This window comes from Pyricularia oryzae, chromosome 2 (assembly GCF_000002495.2).
Source record: "Pyricularia oryzae 70-15 chromosome 2, whole genome shotgun sequence".
NCBI classification, from domain to species: domain Eukaryota; kingdom Fungi; phylum Ascomycota; class Sordariomycetes; order Magnaporthales; family Pyriculariaceae; genus Pyricularia; species Pyricularia oryzae.
In genome coordinates this window covers 8,095,800-8,114,517 of record NC_017850.1, presented here as the reverse complement: position 1 = coordinate 8,114,517, position 18,718 = coordinate 8,095,800, and the positions used below count along the sequence as shown (strand labels likewise).

The window sequence follows — 18,718 nt, the reverse complement described above, 5'->3', positions numbered from 1 at the left end:
GTAGTATTAGTTAACGCCGGGCTCGGCCCGGTTTGTTAGCCGGCCGTTAGCAACCTCCCGAGGGGTATCTCGGCGCGCGTTCTATCTTCTTTATTTACACAGAGGGAAAGCAAGGAGGGCAGAGGCGGATCGTGCCTGACCGGGTTCGGGCCCGGTCCTGCTTAGGGGGTTAGTTCACTGACGCGACCCCGTGCCTAAGGTGTACGGAGGGTTCGTCTGACGGCTTGTGCCGTGAGGTGTGGGTGAAAAGGCAATAAATCTATTTCTCGTCAGAGTTCGAGTCGCTTACGATCGGTGTCCCTAGGCGTAAAGTGCGTTCGTGGCGCGCGGGGCGCTGGCGGGCCGCTCTGGGGCGGGCGCTGAAGTAGTTGGTGGCTATCGAAAACGCCTCAAAGCTTTTCGGTTGCCCGAGGCTTATCTGGAAGAATTTGCGGCGTTGGGCGCGGTCTGGCGGCCCGACCGGCCGCTCGTTATCAGGCCACGGCCAGTTTCTCCACACCGCCCGCGAAAAGCGGCAGTGCACCGGGTGTTCAGGGGAGGTCCGCTTCCAGCACCAGGCACGCGAGGTGTTTGCATCCTGGTGGTTGAAACGGTCATGGTAGGCTTTGAAATCGCCGTGGCCGGTCCTCATGGCCAAATAATGGCCCAGTAGGGGTCTTGGCAAACGCAGTTCCTCGGGCTCCTTTCTCGGTATGTATTGGAATTTCCATTCCCTATATGCGGGGGACCGTTCACAGAGTTCTTTACGCCACCAGTCCTTCTCTATGTTCGAAAGAATGGCTCTGAGGACCGTGCCGGCACCGTTATACGTGGTTTGCTGAGCCCTCGGGTCTGGGTCCGGCGGTCCGGCGGAGCCGGCCTTGGCCAGCTCGTCAGCCCGGTCGTTTCCCGGGATTCCCTGGTGCCCAGGGCACCAACGGACCCGAACCTCGGTACCTTGTTTTCGGAGTAGATCGACAAGGTCATGGAACTCCAGAAAGGCCCATTGGGACGAACGCGGCGCGTCGCCTCTAAGACCCCAAATAACCGAGGTGCTGTCCACACAAATCCAAATCCGGGCGCCTGGCTGGGCCTTGGCTGCCGCCTGTAGCCCTCTTAGGGCGCCAATCGCCTCGGCGTCGAAAACGTGGCTTTCCGGCGTAATAAATGCGGAGCCTGCGGCAAATTCCAGGCCCGCCCTAAAAGCGGCCCATCCGTACCCTATTTGGACGCAGTTGTTTTCGTGTTTTTCCGAACCATCCGTATATACCACGATATCGTCAGGTGATACCATGTCCAGCCATTCGATAAAGCGGCGGGCCGCTTCCTCTTTCGGGACTCCTCCGGTGGGGTCAGTGCGAGAATCCGGGGCATTGCGAGGTGCGCGCAACTCTAGTCTCCGGATCCGCGGGAGAAGTTGTGCAGCCGTTTGCAGGGTTGTGGCCGAATGGCCCGAGTTGCGGGCACGAGGTGTTTCACGCAGGCGGCTGACAAGGGGGTGCCCCTTGTCCGCGAGCCTTAGTCGGGCGCCGTATTTCAGGCGGGTGTAGGCCAGCGCGACGCGGGCCGAGGGTAATCCTGCTTCCCTGAGAACAGTGGACGAGGGGGTGGTTTTATACGCCGGGAGGATTGCCCGTGCCGCTAAAACCAGCGGTTTGTTCAGTGCTTTAAGGAGTCCTCTTTGCCTGTGCGCTGGGTTGTACCATGCCTCGGCTGCGTAGGTGGCCGAGGAACCCACGCATGCCACCGCTGCCTTGCGAAGTGCAGCCGCAGGCGGTCCGTATTTTACTGCCCCAAAGCCTTTGAGGTGAGCAGCGACCGCCATTGCTTTGGCAGCCCTTTCGGCCACGTGGCGGCGCCCGTCTAGCCGTCGGCTGAACCAAAAACCAAGCCAACGCATGCCCGGGTAGCGCTCGGCCCCGGAGGCGCTTTGTCCGCGTCGACCGCCCGGTAGTTGGACCGGGGTAACCGTTCTACCATTAATCCGGATTTCCGGGTTGCGACCGTGCCTTTTCTTAGTGATATGGATCACCTCTGTCTTTTCCGCTGCAAAATGGATCTTCTCTTCCGCCGCAATTTCGTGCATATCCCGGAGTTTATCTTCCAGCCAACGTACGTTTTCCTCCAACGAGGGTGACGATTTCCATGTAAGCACGTCGTCTGCGTATGCCAACCGCCACTTCGTACCGTTTTTGACGAGATACGCCAAATATAGCATATATAGGATCGGGGAAAGGGGAGACCCTTGCGGGGTGCCGCACTCAAGCCGCCTAAAGCCCGTGGTCGTACCCTCCAGCCGGACTCGGGCCTGGCGGCCGCTTAAAAAGTTAATCACGAACCTGAGGAGCATTTTACTAAACCCGAGGCTCCGCATTTTCCGTATTAATCGCCTATGGAGGAGGGCGTCGAAGGCGCCTTGGACGTCGCATGCGACAAGGGTGACTTCCTCCCCGCGAGCTAGAGCCTGCTCGATATCGTGGGCGAGGGCACAAACCAGATCCGTCGCCGATCGTTTGGGTAGGGCACCGCCGTGGGTGCAGCTAAGGAGCCCGTTGTCGTGTATGGCCCAAGCTATCCGGCGTGCAACGAGCCTCTCGAGGCCTTTTCCGATGCAGGAGAGGAGGGCTATAGGCCGCCAGGATCGAACGCTGCTCCGGTCTTTCTTCCCCGTTTTCGGTAGCATCGCGACTTCGGCCTTCTTCCAAGGCGCTGGGAAATGTCCGAGTTCCAGGCAACGTTGGTAGAGCCTGCGCACCGGCTCGGCCAACGAAGCCCATCCGGCTTTTAGTAGCCGGACGGTTATTCCGTCGATGCCCGGGGACGTGCTCGTAACCCCAATGCAGGAGCGCTCCGCCTCTTTCGCACTAACCTGGGTGTCCCAAGGGATTTTAGCCTCGTCCGCCGACCAGGCCTCCAAGGGGTCTCCCTGCAGGTCATCCTCCGCCGAAAATCGGCCAAGCACCTCCCGTTGCAGTGCTTCCGCTTTTGCTAAAGGCTCGCTCACTTGCTCGCCGTTAATAACCAGCGGCGGGGACCGGAGGCGTGGTCCGGCTCCCAGCCAGCCCACCATGTTCCACAAATCCTTATCGTCGCGCAGTTGGTCGATCCGGTGCCTCCAGTACTCCCGCTTCGCGGCCCGCACCCCTTTCGTATAGGCTTTTTCCTCGGTAGAGGCGTCTGCCCTATTTACAGCGCTCCGTTTAACCCGCTGGAATTCGGACCAGAGCCGCTGGCAGTTTTCGGTCCACCAGGGAGCCGAGCTGTCCCTTTTTCCCGCCGGCGTACCCACGACCCACGTCACTTGCTCCCATAAAGTTGTAAATTCAGCTACCCACGCGTCCAATGCGTAGCCATCGGCCGCGGATCCCGGGTCCGGCATATCTTGCATGCCAAAAGCAAGTAGCTCCGCGAACTTTGGTAACCGGTCGTCCCTAACCGAAACGTTGATCGCCTCCGGGCGGGGGGCGCCGCGCGTCCGCAGCGTGGTATAAAGGGATTCGTGGTCGGAGCCTGTGTAAAGACTGCTGTCAACCACAGTTATTGTGCTGGGGAGGTTGGAAAAGACCATATCCAGTAAACCCCCGTCGCGGTGGGTGGGCACGCCGATATTTCCTGTGAAACTCATCCCCTGGGCTTGCGCCCATGCCGTCAGTTGGTCCCCTCCGCGTGCGTTTGCGCGGCCCGGCTGGTATGCAGCAGCCGCTACGTTAAAATCGCCGCCTAGCACCGTGGGTCCATTTGGCACAGTATTGCATACCATTTCCAGCGCGGCTTCAGTGCCCGGAGCCCTATATACGTTAACAAACAGTATTCCGTTAATTTCGAGCCAGAGTACGTCCCGCGTATTTTGGCCCTGCGGTAGCCGTCGTTGTGCGGCCCTTAGGGCTGCCCCCTTCTTGACGTAGGTGAGCACCCGGGGCCGGAGCCCAGTCATGGCTTCGTAAGTGTTGGCGTGCCATTCGTCCACTGGCGCAAAAATATCATAGCCCGGGTGCGTTTGTGTAGTCGTATTTAGCCCGCACCATGGCTCTTGAACGTTAACCAGGTCCACCTTTCTCTGGTGGCACAACTCCAATAGGCTCAGATGCACACCCATCCTTTTACCTACGTTGGCCCAAACTACGTCGAGGCATTCCCGCTGCATATTGCCGAGCGAGTATTTCGTCATATTAATCGACGGGTTGCTTCCAAGTCTATCCCATTAGCGGGGCAAGGTTCGGCAGCCGCTGCGTCCTCCTCCATTTCGGCTGCCCAAACGATTTCGTCGTGCACGCGTTCCTGTTCAACCTGCAGGAAGTTACGGATGTCCGCCCCTGCCGCCTCGCATGGCCGCGCTCTTTTGTTTGAAATGCTCGATCGGGAGCTCGAGGTTTGCGAATGCTGCGATAAGGTGCTTAGGACCGGGATTGCAGGTGCTGGCTCTCGGCGGGCCGTTTCGGCCCGGTCGTTGATAATCGCGGCACGGTTGGCACGTCCGATTCTGCGAATCCCCTTAAGTTTACGCTGTGAAGGTCGTTCAAACTTCCCATTTACCACCAAAGGTCGGGCAGGGCAATTCTCATGTCCGGATGGGAAATGGCCGTGGCAATTAACGCATTTGGGGGCTGCCTTGCACGGCTCTTCCTCTGTCGCATGTTTTGCTTCACCACATATGCCGCAACGCGCTTGCCGTACGCAGCGACGTATTTCGCAATATCCCTGGCAACCGTCGTGGTGGTGTGTAATTTTGCGTGATTTTTCAACCTTCCGCGCACGTCTCGACACTCCAAAAAGCTGAAAGGGCTTTACGGGTTGAAGGAAGGACATTATCCACGTGCCCTCAGCCGTATGTGGGTCGTAACCATGTTTGGAAATATGCCAGTTGACTGGCTGCTGGCCTGCTGCCACGGTAATCTCCTCCTGGATTACCTCATGTACGTCCTTTCTTCCGTCCAGGCAATTGAGCGTTCGGGGCACTCCAGAAACGGCGTATGTGTGCCAGGTTGTCGGGACAGTGACTTCCCGCGCGTCCAATGCGTCCATAATGGCCTTGACCGCGCTGGGGTTGAGGAGTTTTTGCCGTGTTTCCTCAGAGGCCACCGTAACACCCCAGCCCGTGGGGGTACGCTTGGCGTTTGGGATTTCACTGTGTGGCACCGAGACCAACTCGGCCAATTTGGTCGTTACCGCGTATGGCTCCCTCGTCACCATCCGCAATTTGTCATTTACGCGGATCAGGATGCGGTTGGACGGCTGTTCTGTCAAACGTTTCGGGGCTTGGGAGCGGTCCCGGCCCGATTGGGAGGGAGTTGCGGAGCTGTCAGGTGCATTGCCGGGCGTCGTACGTATCGGGTACGAGCGCGTGGCCGGGGTTAAAATTCGCGTTGGGGCCGCCGCTGGTGGCGTGGCGGCTCGCTCGGCCCATGTGACCGATTTGTTAGTGGGCGTGCCTCTGCCTTTAGAGGCCGACGACGCCGTGCCCGTCCTCGTAATTAAAATGCTGCGCCTTTCGCTGGAACTGGTCGGCGAACGCGACGGGGAGCGCGAACGCTCTTTTTCAGGGAGGGTGCGACTGAGGAACCAGCCGCTGATCACGTCGTCAAGTTCAAGAACAATTCTCCTAAGCGCGGCGTCCTCCGGGGCCTGTAAACTTTCGAGCTTGGCTGCAAAGACCTCTTCGAGCCAGCTGCCGACTGTTTCCACGTTTTCCAACTCCTGCTGCAGTGTTTTGATGGCCAGGGCCGGGAGGCTGGAGTACCTTCCGCGGCCAGCCGGCTCAGGCGCGTTAGCGGTGCGCGTGTCGAGAGATACGTGTCCTGACTCGGCCTGGCCCTGCGGCAAAGCCTGCGGCGTGCTCTGCGGGCGCGCGCGGCGGTTTGAGACCTCTGGTGAGGCCATGACGACCGGCGCCCGGAGGGCGAAAATTCTTCAGCTGTTAAGCTTATTGGTGTGTTTGGGTGTGAATCGCTAACAAAGGTGGGTCTGACCCATGAATGGTGGAGAATGCTTGTTGACTCTGGTGAAGAAGCTGAGCGAGCTCGGCAAACCGCTCGTGGTGACTCTGCTCGGCGACCAGCTTGACGATACGCCCCTGTTGGAGCTCGACGAGATCAGCTCGATCCTTTGGGCGAACTGGCCAGGTCAAGATGGCGGTGTCGCCGTCATGAAGCTAATCACAGGACAAGAGAGCCCGGCGGGTCGCCTTCCTGTGACACAATACCCATCGAGCTACACGGAACAGATCCCCATGACCGACATGAACCTGCGACCAACCTGCAAGTATCCCGGACGCACATACAGATGGTACAACAAGTCCATCAAGCCCTTTGGCTTTGGTCTACACTACACGACGTTCAAGGCGGAGATTGTCACCAGCTTCCCCGCCACCCTCAAGATTTCCGACCTCGTCGGCCGCTGCACAAACCAGTTTCCCGACACGTGCGAGGCGCCGCCACTGCCCGTCTCCATCACCAACACAGGCAACCGCACCTCTGATTACGTGGCGCTCGCTTACCTGTCGGGAGATTATGGACCGAAACCGTACCCGATCAAGACGCTTTCGGCCTACACGCGTCTCCGCGGCATCACACCCGGGCAGACGGCGACCGCAGAGCTGAAGTGGACGCTTGGCGACATCGCGAGGCACGACAAGGAGGGAAACACGGTGCTGTACCCAGGCAAGTATACAATCACGATTGACGAGCCGACCTTGACGACGGCTTCTTTTGTTCTGGAGGGCGACGCGGCTGTATTGGATGAATGGCCCGCACCGGCTATGTAGTAGGCAGCATGTTTACCTAGGCTACCTTGGCTAGTAGAGATGAAATCAAAAGAACTGGTCCTCGCGTTTTGGGTGTGGAGCATTGACAGCGCGCCGCCTCCAACTTGTGGGTAGCTGACATTGTAGTATGTACGTTGATACTGAATATTCCTCCCATTCCTATCATGAATCGACAGTCGACATTGGTAAAAGTCTCGTGGATTTGGAGTAGCAGAGAGAGTTTACTTTAATTAATTCGGCCATAGCCAATGTTCAATATGGACGCGCTAGGTACTAAAATAGCAATTCCAAAATAAAACAACTTACCCGTGACACAGCTTAATACGAACGCAGCTATTATATTTAGTAGTAGCCGGGTATGCCCGTAACAAGGTATCCCTTGCTTCGACTTCTTAGGTACCCCTTTATAGTTACCTACTAATAAGGCCAGCTTCCAGCAAAGTTGTATCCTTATTGTCCTCCTCCCAGCTTTCATCCCTACAACCCTAATTAATAATTCATTGTTATAGCTAGTTTGACAAGTCACACCTCGCCAAAATGCAGCTCGCCCGTTTTTATACTGCCGCCCTCGCCGTCTTGTCATTTGCGCCGAGCAATGTCTTTGCTCTACCGGCAACTACTCAGCCCAACAATATCCTTGCCGGCCTGCCGACTCAGCCTGCCAACCCTCCCCCCAAAATCCAGTATGACCTCTGCAAAGTTCTTCTTTGGAAAGACAAGAAGGAGAAATTTGGAAACGAGGGAATTAGCTCTGGATTTGGATCACCGGGAAATACAGTAAGAGTGTGGATGCACCCGGGACTGGCAGCTGTTTTTCAACTATCAGAGGAGGGCTGCGAAGGAAAGTTTATTGGCGGCGAGCTAGACCAAGGCAAAACCCGAACACCTTTGAGCAAAGGGGACCCTAGGCTTATGGAAGCACTCAAAGATTACAAGGGAGCAGTATTTCCCGAGCCCCATGGAGATGCGACAATGATAAAATGGTAGCTACGGAAGGTGTATGTCAACCTTCTTCTACACGCTACATAGATCTATGCGTTTGTGACTTCATGACATGCGACAAGCACACGCCACGAATAAACCACCATGCCAAGATGGCTATTTTGCAGTCATCATGGAGACAATGCTTGTCAGGCGCATTTGCTTTGCTGGACGCCCCACGCCCCAAGCACGTTGTGTTTTCCCCCTCTTGACTTCCTCTCCAGCCTTTTTACTCTATTCACAAGGAGACCAACACAAAGTGGCCCAATTATGGTGCAAAGCGTGATTGCCCAGGTCACGATAAGAAAGAGCTCTGAAGGCCGTTCGGGGGCGCCAGCCTGTCCGCTGAAGATGCCGGTGCTTTCGGCCAGGGCTGAGATCAAAAAGCCAATCTCGCCACGTGCCACCATGGCACACCCGAGGATGCAGGCTGGATATGTAGAGATTGGCATTTCAGGATCTGGAGATGCGTTGTTGGTGGGCGAATCGGTGGATTGGGTCTCGGCCATGGCCGCTCGTTCAGGGGTGTTGTGGCTTGGGTCGGTAGGTTGTGTGCCCGATGCGGCCTGCTCGTTGCTTGGGCGAGGCACATCTTGCGTGCATTGTGCCCCCGGCGTCACGATTGAAACCTCGTGTCCCGAGCGAGAAAGCGTCCTGACCAGGCGCTGAAGAGATCTCAAGGGACTCACAAAAGACAGCAACCAGACGCCGCAGATCAGCTTACCTAGTATCATCAAAAGAGTGTACACTACACCTTTCCACACTATGGGACCCGAGAACATCTGACTAATGGGAACAGAGAAACCGATTGAAGCCTAGTTGGCATGCAGTGGTCAGCAAGGGTAAAAGGGACACTCTGTATGGAGAGGCGACGGTAAACTTACAAAGAAAAAGGGTGACAAAATAATAGACACGGCCTTGCTGTAATAGTGCTCGTAGATTTCGGTACCACTGTTGCGAACGGACTCATCTGGCAGTTGGCGTTGACCCGAGGCGGGAGGCCCTGCCAGAACGCCTGATTCCGTCGCTTGGTTTGATTTCGGCTCGTTTGTTTGTTTCGTCGGCGGTTCATGTTGCTTCTCTTGGGCAGTGTGCGTTGGGACATGAGGTACCTCGGAATCCCACCAGCTGATCGACGCGCCAGCGACGTACGCGGAAAGCAGCCCGGATGTCCCCGCATATGTCCCCACGATGACCAGTCCCAGGAGACAGCCTGTGTGTATGGTGAGTGATGTCTGCGGCAGTCTCAACAGGCGATCAAGGCTAGAGCCTGGGCTTTTGATGCGCGCTGCGTTCAGATGAAGCGTCCCTGGTCGGATCAGGAATCTGCACAGCAAAGGAAGCAAGACTGTCAGTCCCAGGGAAACAAAAACCGGCCGTATCACCGTGACGGGCTCAAAGTTGCCGGCACTGCCACTCAGGTTTGAGACCACTTGAACCATGATCAGACCGACGACGTCGTCCATCATGGCGGCGCTAGTGAGGACAACGCCCATCCGCGTTGTCACCAGCCCACTGGTGCCAAGAACCGTAAAAGTGGTGCCCAGACTGGTGGAGCACAAAGCTGCACCGGCAGTGAATGCTTGCAGAGGCGACGCGCCGAGCATCGAGGCGAGCGCAAAGGAAAAGGCCATCGGGAGTGCGATACCGGTGATGGCGACGGCTGTGGACAGTAGCAGGTTTGCCTTGAGCGATCGAAAGTCTGTGGAAAGACCGCCCTCATAAACCACAAGTATCAGGCCGAGATAGCCAAGCTGTACGATTGAGTGCTCCATCTCCTCCGAGAGCCATCCTGCGCCCGGTGTGCCCCAGGCTATACCGAGGAAGACTTGACCGATGAGGCCGCAATAAACAAGCTTGTCGAGACCATAGTTGATCGCATTGAGAAGAATCAGGAAGCCGGAGAGTATGATTATTGTCGTAATTGAGGGTTCGTGGTATGGCAAAGACGATGGTGTGGCCATGTTGAGTGGTGTAGTCGAGTGTTGATTGGCAGTGATTGGGGGTTTGTGCTTGTTCCGTTGAATTCAGGTCCAGAGGCAGCGACGCGGAGGTACCGAATGTGGGACGGGACAGTGGGTATTCAGTGCAGCACAGCTTGGCGCGTTGCCGTCACTGTCACCAACCAAAACCGGCATTTTAACGGGAGCGGGGTGACAAAACAAAGCCTACCTCTCCTCCACTGCCTACAAAGTTAGGGTTCTGGTGCAGGACAAGTCCAGATTCCCCAATTAGGAAACACCATCGTCCTCCCGCCCGTCCAATCAAATAGCCTGGCTCGTACCAAAATGGTTCAACACGATCAGGGCTGAATAAGCACTCTGCTGACGAAAAGCGCCTCTAAGCATCTCTAAGCATTCAATATGAACTCGTCGAGGCCGCTTTCCGCTCTACCGCGTCCATTGTGGCAAGGAACCAACTCGTGAATGCGCTTGGGTGGAACCCCGGAGCGGCCGTTTCCCTTGCAAAACCCAACAAAGGAGCATCTAGGCAGACAGCATAGTGTCTCTGGGCACGCCATTACGAGAATTGATGGACCGGTTCAACACGAAACACGAGGCAAGGGCCTATTTGCAATGCAACATTGCTGCTGACATGCTATATCGTAACATCAACATCATATCATCATGGTCGGGCTCAAACGTCGACATCAATCAAGTATAAATACTCGTGCCTCCTCTCGATCAAGGGGACATCCTATTCCAAAAGACACCGCCAGACAAGCAGCCTCACCTCACCGGCCTCGCAGCTTCCATCACCCGTCAAGACTTCAACTCCAGCCTCTTGGGACACCATTACCAGTCTAACAGGATGAAGTTCCTCACCCCGCTCGCCGCCCTTCTCAGCACCGCCTCGGCGGCCGCCATCAGCCCGCGCCAGGCTCCCGAGTCGGTCTCGGTCAAGGTCACCAACCTCCAATGCCAGCCCCGTGGCACAACTTGCTTGTAAGGCCCTCACACACTCCCCTCCCCTTCCGTCTGCAAACCTCATCTAACCGCTACTATCAAACAGCCTCACCTTTGAGGTCCGCTCCAGCGCTTCCTCTCCACCTCTGGTCTGCACCGCCACCACCCAGGCCGCCACCACCATCCCGTCCGTCCCCAACGAGAGCTGCTCGGACCCCAACGCAGTCTTTTCCTTCACTGCCGAGGGCCCCAGCCGTCCCGCCTTTCTCTCGTTCACCTGGACGTCAGGCTGGGAGAGAGGTGTGCAAAAGGTGCACGCGGCTCGCGTCTTTTCGACTGGAGACTTTGCCAGGGACCAGACTGGCACCCAGAGCTACGTGGGTCCCAAGGAGTTTGTCATTTCTGGCGTGACTACGAGCTTGATCGTCAGGCAGTGATGATTTGGAGTTGCTGTTCCCCATCGAGCTTTTGCAACATCTGGAATGGACTCGGATTCCGATACGACCTAGATAGACTTGGGAGGGTTGGCCAGGAACACGAAAGGCAGTACAAAACCCCATAGACTTAATATTTACTACTACTACTACTACTTCTACCACTCTTATCCCTACTCCTATACCTCATACGGCATGTCCCCTCGACTCGTAAAGTCACCCACCGTACAGCTGGCCTGAACTCACTAGCAAGTAAACACTGCTGGTCCGGCAGGGGTGTACCGGTTGGTGTTGTAAATGTTGATCAGCAATCCAGGGTCGGTGGCCTTGTATGCTCCGGGGAAGCTGACCAGCCCACTTGGCGTCTTGGAACCAGCACCGCCCTGGACGTTGATCTGCGCGCAGCTGATGTAGAACTGAGCACCGTTCATCTGCCCGGCACCGTGCAGCGCAACATGCTCTACCCGGAACAGGTACTCGCCGCTGGCGATGCACATTGGGATCGTGAAGCTGACGGTTCCCTTGTCTATGTTTTTGGGTTGGTTGTGTTATCATCCACTCGATGCAAAAACGACAGGAAAGCAACGGAGAGCCAGAGGATGCGAAATGGCAAAAAAAACCCACTGTTGCTGGCAAACTGCAGTCCGCCCTGAGTTCCGCTCGGCATCTCCTGGTACACCTTGAACCAGACGGCACCCTTGCCATCCCAACGGTCGGCCGTCTGTCCCGCAGGAACCTTGGCCATGTACCCGCTCAAGGGCCCGATATGGAAGATGTTTGGTGCGGCGCCAAACGTGATTTGCCCTCCCGCCTGGACGTTCATGGTCTTGGTCCCACCCACGGATCCGGCCTCGTAGCACCGGATCGCATCACTGTTCACATCAGTGACGGGGCCGTTGGACTGAAAGTTGGCCGTCTTGCGTATGTATTGCCAGTCTGCACTTCCGCTGAGCTTGGGGAACGTGTCTATTTGTACCGGTGGCCTTGGTCAGCTGTACATCACAGAACTCCAGGACATGCAGGAGGACGTACAGTGTGGGGCTGGAGATGGTGCTGCAGTCACAGCTGCAACAAGCGCGATTGCCAGTGTGAGCTTCATGATGGCGACTCTTTTGGGGATGGATAGCTGTTGAGATCCAAGACAGGCAGGCGTACCAAGGAAACGTCAGGATATTTGTTCATGGGGATGAAATGAGCAAGCAGCATCTTTTATCTTCAAAACAAGTGCGAATTTGGCTCAATTCCGCTCCATCACAAAGAACATCACAACTCCCAATACGGCCATGACGCTGTCGACGGAGCTTGACGGCCCTTTTACCCACCACCGGCTAATTTCAGTCCCAGAGTTGACAGCCCGGCACACAGATTGTCTGACTGCCAGCGATCCACGCGCTTTGAAATGCCCAATAAGGTGCCTCTAATGTTACGATTGATGGACGCGACACACAATCTTCAGCATATGAACCGTGGTACACTCACGCGGGGGTTGATGAGAAAAGTTGTGATCGGTCCGCAAGCCGGTCAATGGCAGCATGCAGCGTGATCTAGACCTTTGGTGATTCTGCCAAGACAGTTGCCATGATCGCGTCCACAAGTTCAGAGGCGATGAGCGAAACCTGGACAGCCCGCTGGATATCATAAACGCAGCATGTCGACAAGCACTGGCCACAAAGATAATAAATATACGTGAACCCAGACAGGGAATAAGATAAAATAGACAGAGAATATGCAAAATGTGCTTTGTCGACCGTGAAATGCTCATCAAATCATGCAAGGAAATCAGAGTCGACCTGGCAGCCAGCTCTCAACCAGCCCCATATGGCCGGCTACTAGTTACCACCGGCGATACCCAGACCCAACCCGGCACCGTTTCGACCGGCACCAACGTTGGCAACGCTGCCGGTCCTTTCTCTCTCCATCCCGCTGACAGCAACGGTACTGGTCGTTCCCGCCCTATCCCTCATCCGCCGGCCTTCCATCAAACCTCTGAGCCCACGCTTCTGTAGCCCAATGACACTGCTGAGCTCACCATTCCAGACCTCTCTCGCCGTCCCGCTGCCGCCGCGGTCGCTGTCTTCACCCATCTCGGAGCTCCATTCGCTGCCACCCGATACGCTGGCCGTCGCTGACATCTCGGCACTCTCGGGTCTATTGCCCGCCGTCGGCGTTGCAGTGTTGAGACGACTCATTTGTTGCGAGTCGGACGACTGCTTGCCGCCCATTTCGCCGGAAGAGTCGGTAGTTGGGCTGAGCGTCTCCAACCCGCCGATGGGCACGAAGAAGTTGGGGTTCAACGATCCGTCGATGCCGCGCCCACCACCAGCTGCCATGGCAGTGGCGTTGAATACGGCGGCTGCGTTTCTGCTATCGAGAAGGGTGTGCAGCCTTTCGATAACAGCCTCAAGGAGCCCATCAATCCGGTACGGCCGAGCAATCTGCAGCAGACTACATAGGATTTGCGGCGTGCACAAGGGGGAGCTTGGCGGTGCGAGACTGCTGGTGTACAAGTAGTGTAACAAAGCCTGGATGGTCAGGTAAGTGTGCGGGAGGTACATGCACCTGGGACGTGAGCTCGGCGGTAGCGTCCGTGGCGTCGGTGCCGTGTTGACTGTTGTGGGATCGATGGCAACACCATGGGGACTCATCATGCTGCCAGAAACGCTTGTCGCAGCCGTGCTCGGTGGCTTCATGCTAGCGTTGCTTGAACCCGAAGCCATGGAATTTGTCATAGACATGGTACTTTCCATGGTGTTGCGGCTGTTGGGTTGTATCATGGTGCTGACAGAATTCGATCGCATACCGTGGCCAGCGGTGCGCAGAGTTGAGATATCGCCCCCGTCCTGTGTTGCTGTTCCCTCGCGTAGAAGTTGCACAAAGTACGGGCCCCATCTTCGAGCCACGATACGGCTGTTAACAGGAATGCGCTCACCGCCGATGCACAGGATATCCATGTCGGCAAGCTCCCGTAGTACGAGTGCCTTTTCGCCCAACTCTTCAGATGCTCGGGAGTGGAAGCGACCTCCTGCCGTGCAGCCTGCCTTCCGGGCTAGGCTCAAGCCAGGACTTGTATAGGGACTGCTTGCCGAGACGAATCCCGACATTGGCGACGTTCTCCTGGGGTTGTCGTAAAAGCCAAACGCCTCCAGTTCGACCATGCACACGTTGGAGAAGTTGAGCCGCCGGTGGTTGTAGTCGTCCACCAAACTTCTTTTACGATTACCCAGAATTACAAACGTGTTTCTCCTGTTCCACAGGACTCCTCTGTTCCAGCTGCCCTGGCTAAAGACGCTGCCGCCGGCATCAATTCTAGACCAGGTCAGGTTCCTGAGGTCGAGCGCCCATAGCGCGTATTCTTGTTTTGATGAGGTCAGGTACGTGCCGCTAACAACAAAGTGTGTGTCGATGATACCGCCATTGGGGAAACGAAGTCCAGGCGGCGTATATGCTCCAGACATGGACCTCTCTGTCAAGCTGCCGTCGCTCGCCCGGATCTGAAGCTCGAGCTTGACGTCGAGGAAGTTGTAATTCGAGTAGATGAGCATCGAAGAGCCTGGCTCGCGAGCCTCTTGGCTGATGCCCCCGTCTTGCCTTTGCTTCATCGAAGTCAAGCTGGTCTGCCCAATCTTGGCCGTGACCGACACCGGCAACGGCGCGACGACACTTCTATAGGCACCGCATTGCTTCCCGAGTGGCTGCGTCGAGGTCCACTTTAGACTCCTCAGGTTGAATACACTGATTTGCTCAATGTAGTGGTTGTTTCCGTCCTGGCCTCCAACGATTATCATCTCGGCGCCACCTGTGCCATCGATGTTGATGCCAATCCTCCCCTCATTGGCACCGGTGGATGGGTTGTGTTGTAATGCGGACAAGGATGCCCGATGTGACGAAAAAGCAGCTGAAGATGGCAGAATGCATGCACAGTGTGCGTATCGCCCTTGGGGGGCGTCTGGGGTGGGAATGAAGGTCCATTTTTTGGTAGCAACATCGTAAATGTGAACGTCCGACATGACTGTAACCTCGGGGGATCCATCCTGAGCAGATGGGCTAGACGAGGTCTGCATGGGCGACATACCCCCATAGCAGACAAGCTTCGTGTCGCCCAGCGCGCACATTGAGTGGAAGTATCGCGGCCGCGGAACATCTCCGGTGGTCTCGAGCTTCGTCCAATGTCGCCTAATCAGGTCTAGCTCGTAGAGATCCGCCGTCAGGGGTGCGGGGCGGCTCCGCGAAAGTATCCTGCCTCCAAAGACGTACAGCTTGTCCCCTAGCACGGTTGTGGTTGCTCCCACTAGCGGGTGTGGCTCGCGCCCCGTCGTTCTGTGTACGTTGCACATCAAACCCGAGGGGTGCGGGGCCGAAGACGAGGGAGTTCCGACGGCAGGGCCAATGACGGGAGTTCTGGTCTGGGCAACCTGGGGCGAAGGTCCTGCGGACTGGGGGCCGGCACTTCGAGGTGTTGTGGTCTCCCTTTCCCGAGGGTCTTCCTGTGTAGACTGGCTGGCCAAGCTGGCAAAACTACTGCTTAGGCTCAGGTCGCCAGGCTGTTTCCTCTGGTTGGCCCTCATCTGTGGCATTTCTACTGACGAGACGGATGTCATGGAATTCATCGAGTCCATGGTATTTGTTCGCTCGAATTTTGGTCGCGATTGTTGCACAAGGCCGTCGATGCTGCCAGCTTGGGCCTGCGAGGTGGGAGTCGGGGTCAAGGGGGAGCCGGGCTGGGATGAATATGTCGATCCGGGCTGGGGCTCTGGCGGCAAGGGTTTCTCGAGGCTGTTTTGCAGGCTCAGGTTGCGAGCATGTTGGTTCGCGGGGGCGGATCGGAAGGAGGAAAAGGATTTCAGCCCAAGCTGGGATGGCTGACGGGCGAGCTTCGCGATGTCGTCTCTGCTCTTCTTGATACCACGGTAGACGCCCGAGAAGATGTTGTCCGAGGGGGACTTGAGCGAGGCGCCGGGCGACTGTTCTTCGTTCTCAGAATCGGAGAAGCGGGAGACGTCGGTGCCGAGCCCGCTGTGACGAGAGCCTGCGTTGCTCATTGCGGTCAGTCGGTGGTCCAGTCCCTCGTCTCGCTCGCGGGATGCGGCGGGAGCTGAGGGCCTGTGATGGTATCGTATAAAGACGACACTGCAGAAGGAGTGAGGCGGTGGGACTGATGGGAGTAGAGGACAGAAAGAAAATTTAAAGTATAGTGTGCCCACCCCTGGTCAGCAGAAGGCACACAGACTGTGGATATGTAGGTGGATGTCGGGTAAAGGACGCTAGAGCAAGCTACGACGCAGGGGTTCTTTTTTCCCTTGGGATCATGGGCCGGAAGGGCCGGGAAACGGGAAGGATGCAGAACAAGAACAAAAGTCTAAGGGAAAGCATAGGCAGCTAGCCATGTCATGTCATGTCGTGGTGATCCCGAATGCGCGGAGCGGGATGGGATGGACAGGCATACTGTATGAGGGGGAGGGAGCCATGTGGTTCGGGTCCGGTCCAGGGGCAGGGCAGGGCAGGCAGGGCAAGGGGCAGATGATGATCTTTCAATATGCCATCTCCACAGAGGGGCGCCTAGCAGAGAATGAGCGACGGAAAAGTTCGATACTTCGATGGGGATGGGTTCGAGTTGGGCCAGTAGCAGCAACGCACTTGTGCGGAGCAAGAAAACACATACCTTTTGCGAGCTCAACAGGAGGCGAATGGGAACTGGCGATAATCTGGGCCCGGGTTGCAATGCCTAATTTCCAGAGACCTGGCCTGTCCGGGGCCTGCCTGGCGGTTGTGGTCAAAGGGGCGGTGGACAGGGCCGGGACAGGGCGAAAAGTGGACGACGACACGTACGGATGCCGCACGGACGTTTATCTTGGGAAACGTGGGAGTGAATGAGTCTGCCCTATGGCGCTGGCTGTCTTCGCGCCGTGTGTTGTGTGAATGTGATGTGGGTGCGGGCGTGGCGTGGCGTCTTGTCGTGCCTGTTTGGTTGTCTATGATGTGAGAAAGCAAGATAAAAGAGGATTTTTGGCGTCGTTCGATCGATTGACTCGCCCGTGGTTGCAGGAGCCGCCGGGCAGAAACAAAGCAATCACCGGGTTGGTGGGAACTGGAGTGACGAGACGCCTGCGAGCCAAACGGTGGGGGAGAGACCGTCAAGGGTTAGCGCGTAGACTGCGCTGCTTACCGTGCTGGACGAGACTTTGAAATTTCTGCGCTGGTGATCAAGGCTTGATTGATGCGCGCCGAGCAAAAGTACCGTACTGTGCTGTGCTGCACCATAGGTACCGATAAGCGGGCTGTGCTTAGCGTCAAAAACGGTAGCGCCCAATGTTTAATTGATGGCCGCGGTTTGTCTCCAGGAATCAGTCAACAGTGACGGACGTGGCGGGCGACGGCGCCAGGAAAAAAAGAATTGCTTGTCGCTAGCGCAGGCTAGGAAGGTCGAGGATACCTGCAGCTGTGTTGTCGTGAGTAATGTGTGCTGCTGCGTGTCAATTCCGACCCGTCAGCCTCACATGTCTGTATTTTCGATGCCAATTGATTCGTGCGCGACGTTAGGTACCAAGGTCAATTAATCGCACGAAGCGGAACGGAGTTCTTACGCTGGATAGATGGAATTTACTGTCGGGGGTCTTTTGGTAGACGGACGGCAGTGACATGTACCTACTACCTTGGACTGGGATTGATTGCGTGAAAATCGAAGAAAACGGACTGTGATCCCTTGGCGGTAGATGCAACCAGGCTGTGTCTTCAAAACCTGTACCCGCTTGGCGTGAAGGGAAGAAAATCCCGCTAAAGCCCTCACCTCTGTCGCTGACTCGTAGAATTGTTGGTGCCGAATGCTCACCTATGCGAGACGCCGCCGGTCTTGGCAGATCAGACAGGTCAATTGCTTTTTCTCTTGCTTCCAATTGTAATTGATTCCCCAAGATTCTACAGTAGAGTTGTCTTGATAATTCGGCTAGAGTCAAGTTGACGTTGGCACAAAATTTTGCGTGGGGTGATCAGATGTAGGGGTGTGTCAAAATTACGGAAGTGCCACGGAGATTATTTCCTTCCAGAATGAGGGAAATGAAGATTAACGGCTGCCGCTAGCTTTGACAAACGAGTCACGGTAATCTGCGGGCTGGAGTTGAACAAGATGAAGAACCCCGAATGGAGATAAACGCCAAGATTCTTATCCCTTTCTTGACAGCAATCACGAAACAAATCGTCCGATGTCCACCTACCTTGGATGTACTCGCCTGCCCTGCCTATCTTGGCTATCAATAGGGTGCGGCAATCGCAGCAAAGCCATTAGATGGCCCATACCAAGCTTCTTTATACTTTGTACCTCTACTGATTGTTAACAAAGGTGGACAGGATTAGATCGCTACCGGCCCATGTTCTCTCAAAATAACATGTGTTTCGTTTAGTTTGCTTTCAGACCGGAAAAATGGCAACGGACGGGGGAATTGAGCTGATGTCTTGATGTCACTAAAACGTGGCGGACAGGGATTGCAGAGTGCCGTGGCGGGGAATGGTCGCCGCTATTTGCTTATGAAGTATCGCAAGTGGTTACAAGTCCAGCACGCGTTTTAGCTAATTACCGGTGCTCTTTCCACACCTCGGACTTGCATACCTAGGTCACTGCCTCAAGCTGGACGCATTCTCATGCTCCAACCTTGTTAGTCAGGTAT

At 56.1% G+C, this 18,718-nt stretch overlaps 6 protein-coding genes across 6 annotated transcripts; 3 read left to right on the top strand and 3 right to left on the bottom strand.

Annotated features, from left to right (window-relative positions):
* Nucleotides 1–5,947: 5,947 nt before the first annotated feature.
* On the top strand, nucleotides 5,948–6,739 carry MGG_15961 (uncharacterized protein; the record flags this gene model as incomplete). The annotated part of the gene is made up of 1 exon (XM_003715788.1): nucleotides 5,948–6,739. The coding sequence occupies one exon, from the start codon at nucleotides 5,948–5,950 to the stop codon at nucleotides 6,737–6,739; it is 792 nt and encodes a 263-aa protein (XP_003715836.1).
* Nucleotides 6,740–7,276: 537 nt separating this feature from the next.
* On the top strand, nucleotides 7,277–7,726 carry MGG_15106 (uncharacterized protein; the record flags this gene model as incomplete). The annotated part of the gene is made up of 1 exon (XM_003715787.1): nucleotides 7,277–7,726. The coding sequence occupies one exon, from the start codon at nucleotides 7,277–7,279 to the stop codon at nucleotides 7,724–7,726; it is 450 nt and encodes a 149-aa protein (XP_003715835.1).
* MGG_08252 (uncharacterized protein) lies at nucleotides 7,637–9,733 on the bottom strand. Its single transcript, XM_003715786.1, has 2 exons — nucleotides 8,605–9,733; nucleotides 7,637–8,535 (listed from the first exon to the last, which is right to left on the bottom strand). Exons 1-2 carry the CDS (start codon nucleotides 9,682–9,684, stop codon nucleotides 7,870–7,872), a joined length of 1,746 nt encoding a protein of 581 aa, XP_003715834.1. The 5' UTR covers nucleotides 9,685–9,733; the 3' UTR covers nucleotides 7,637–7,869.
* Nucleotides 9,734–10,018: 285 nt separating this feature from the next.
* MGG_08253 (uncharacterized protein) lies at nucleotides 10,019–11,237 on the top strand. The gene is made up of 2 exons (XM_003715785.1): nucleotides 10,019–10,665; nucleotides 10,733–11,237. Exons 1-2 carry the CDS (start codon nucleotides 10,532–10,534, stop codon nucleotides 11,061–11,063), a joined length of 465 nt encoding a protein of 154 aa, XP_003715833.1. The 5' UTR covers nucleotides 10,019–10,531; the 3' UTR covers nucleotides 11,064–11,237.
* On the bottom strand, nucleotides 11,132–12,159 carry MGG_08254 (uncharacterized protein; the record flags this gene model as incomplete). Its single annotated transcript, XM_003715784.1, has 3 exons — nucleotides 11,132–11,586; nucleotides 11,685–12,026; nucleotides 12,093–12,159. 3 exons carry the CDS (start codon nucleotides 12,157–12,159, stop codon nucleotides 11,306–11,308), a joined length of 690 nt encoding a protein of 229 aa, XP_003715832.1. The 3' UTR covers nucleotides 11,132–11,305.
* A 730-nt stretch (nucleotides 12,160–12,889) lies between these two features.
* On the bottom strand, nucleotides 12,890–16,099 carry MGG_08255 (uncharacterized protein; the record flags this gene model as incomplete). The annotated part of the gene is made up of 1 exon (XM_003715783.1): nucleotides 12,890–16,099. The coding sequence occupies one exon, from the start codon at nucleotides 16,097–16,099 to the stop codon at nucleotides 12,890–12,892; it is 3,210 nt and encodes a 1,069-aa protein (XP_003715831.1).
* Between the last annotated feature and the right edge of the window lie 2,619 nt (nucleotides 16,100–18,718).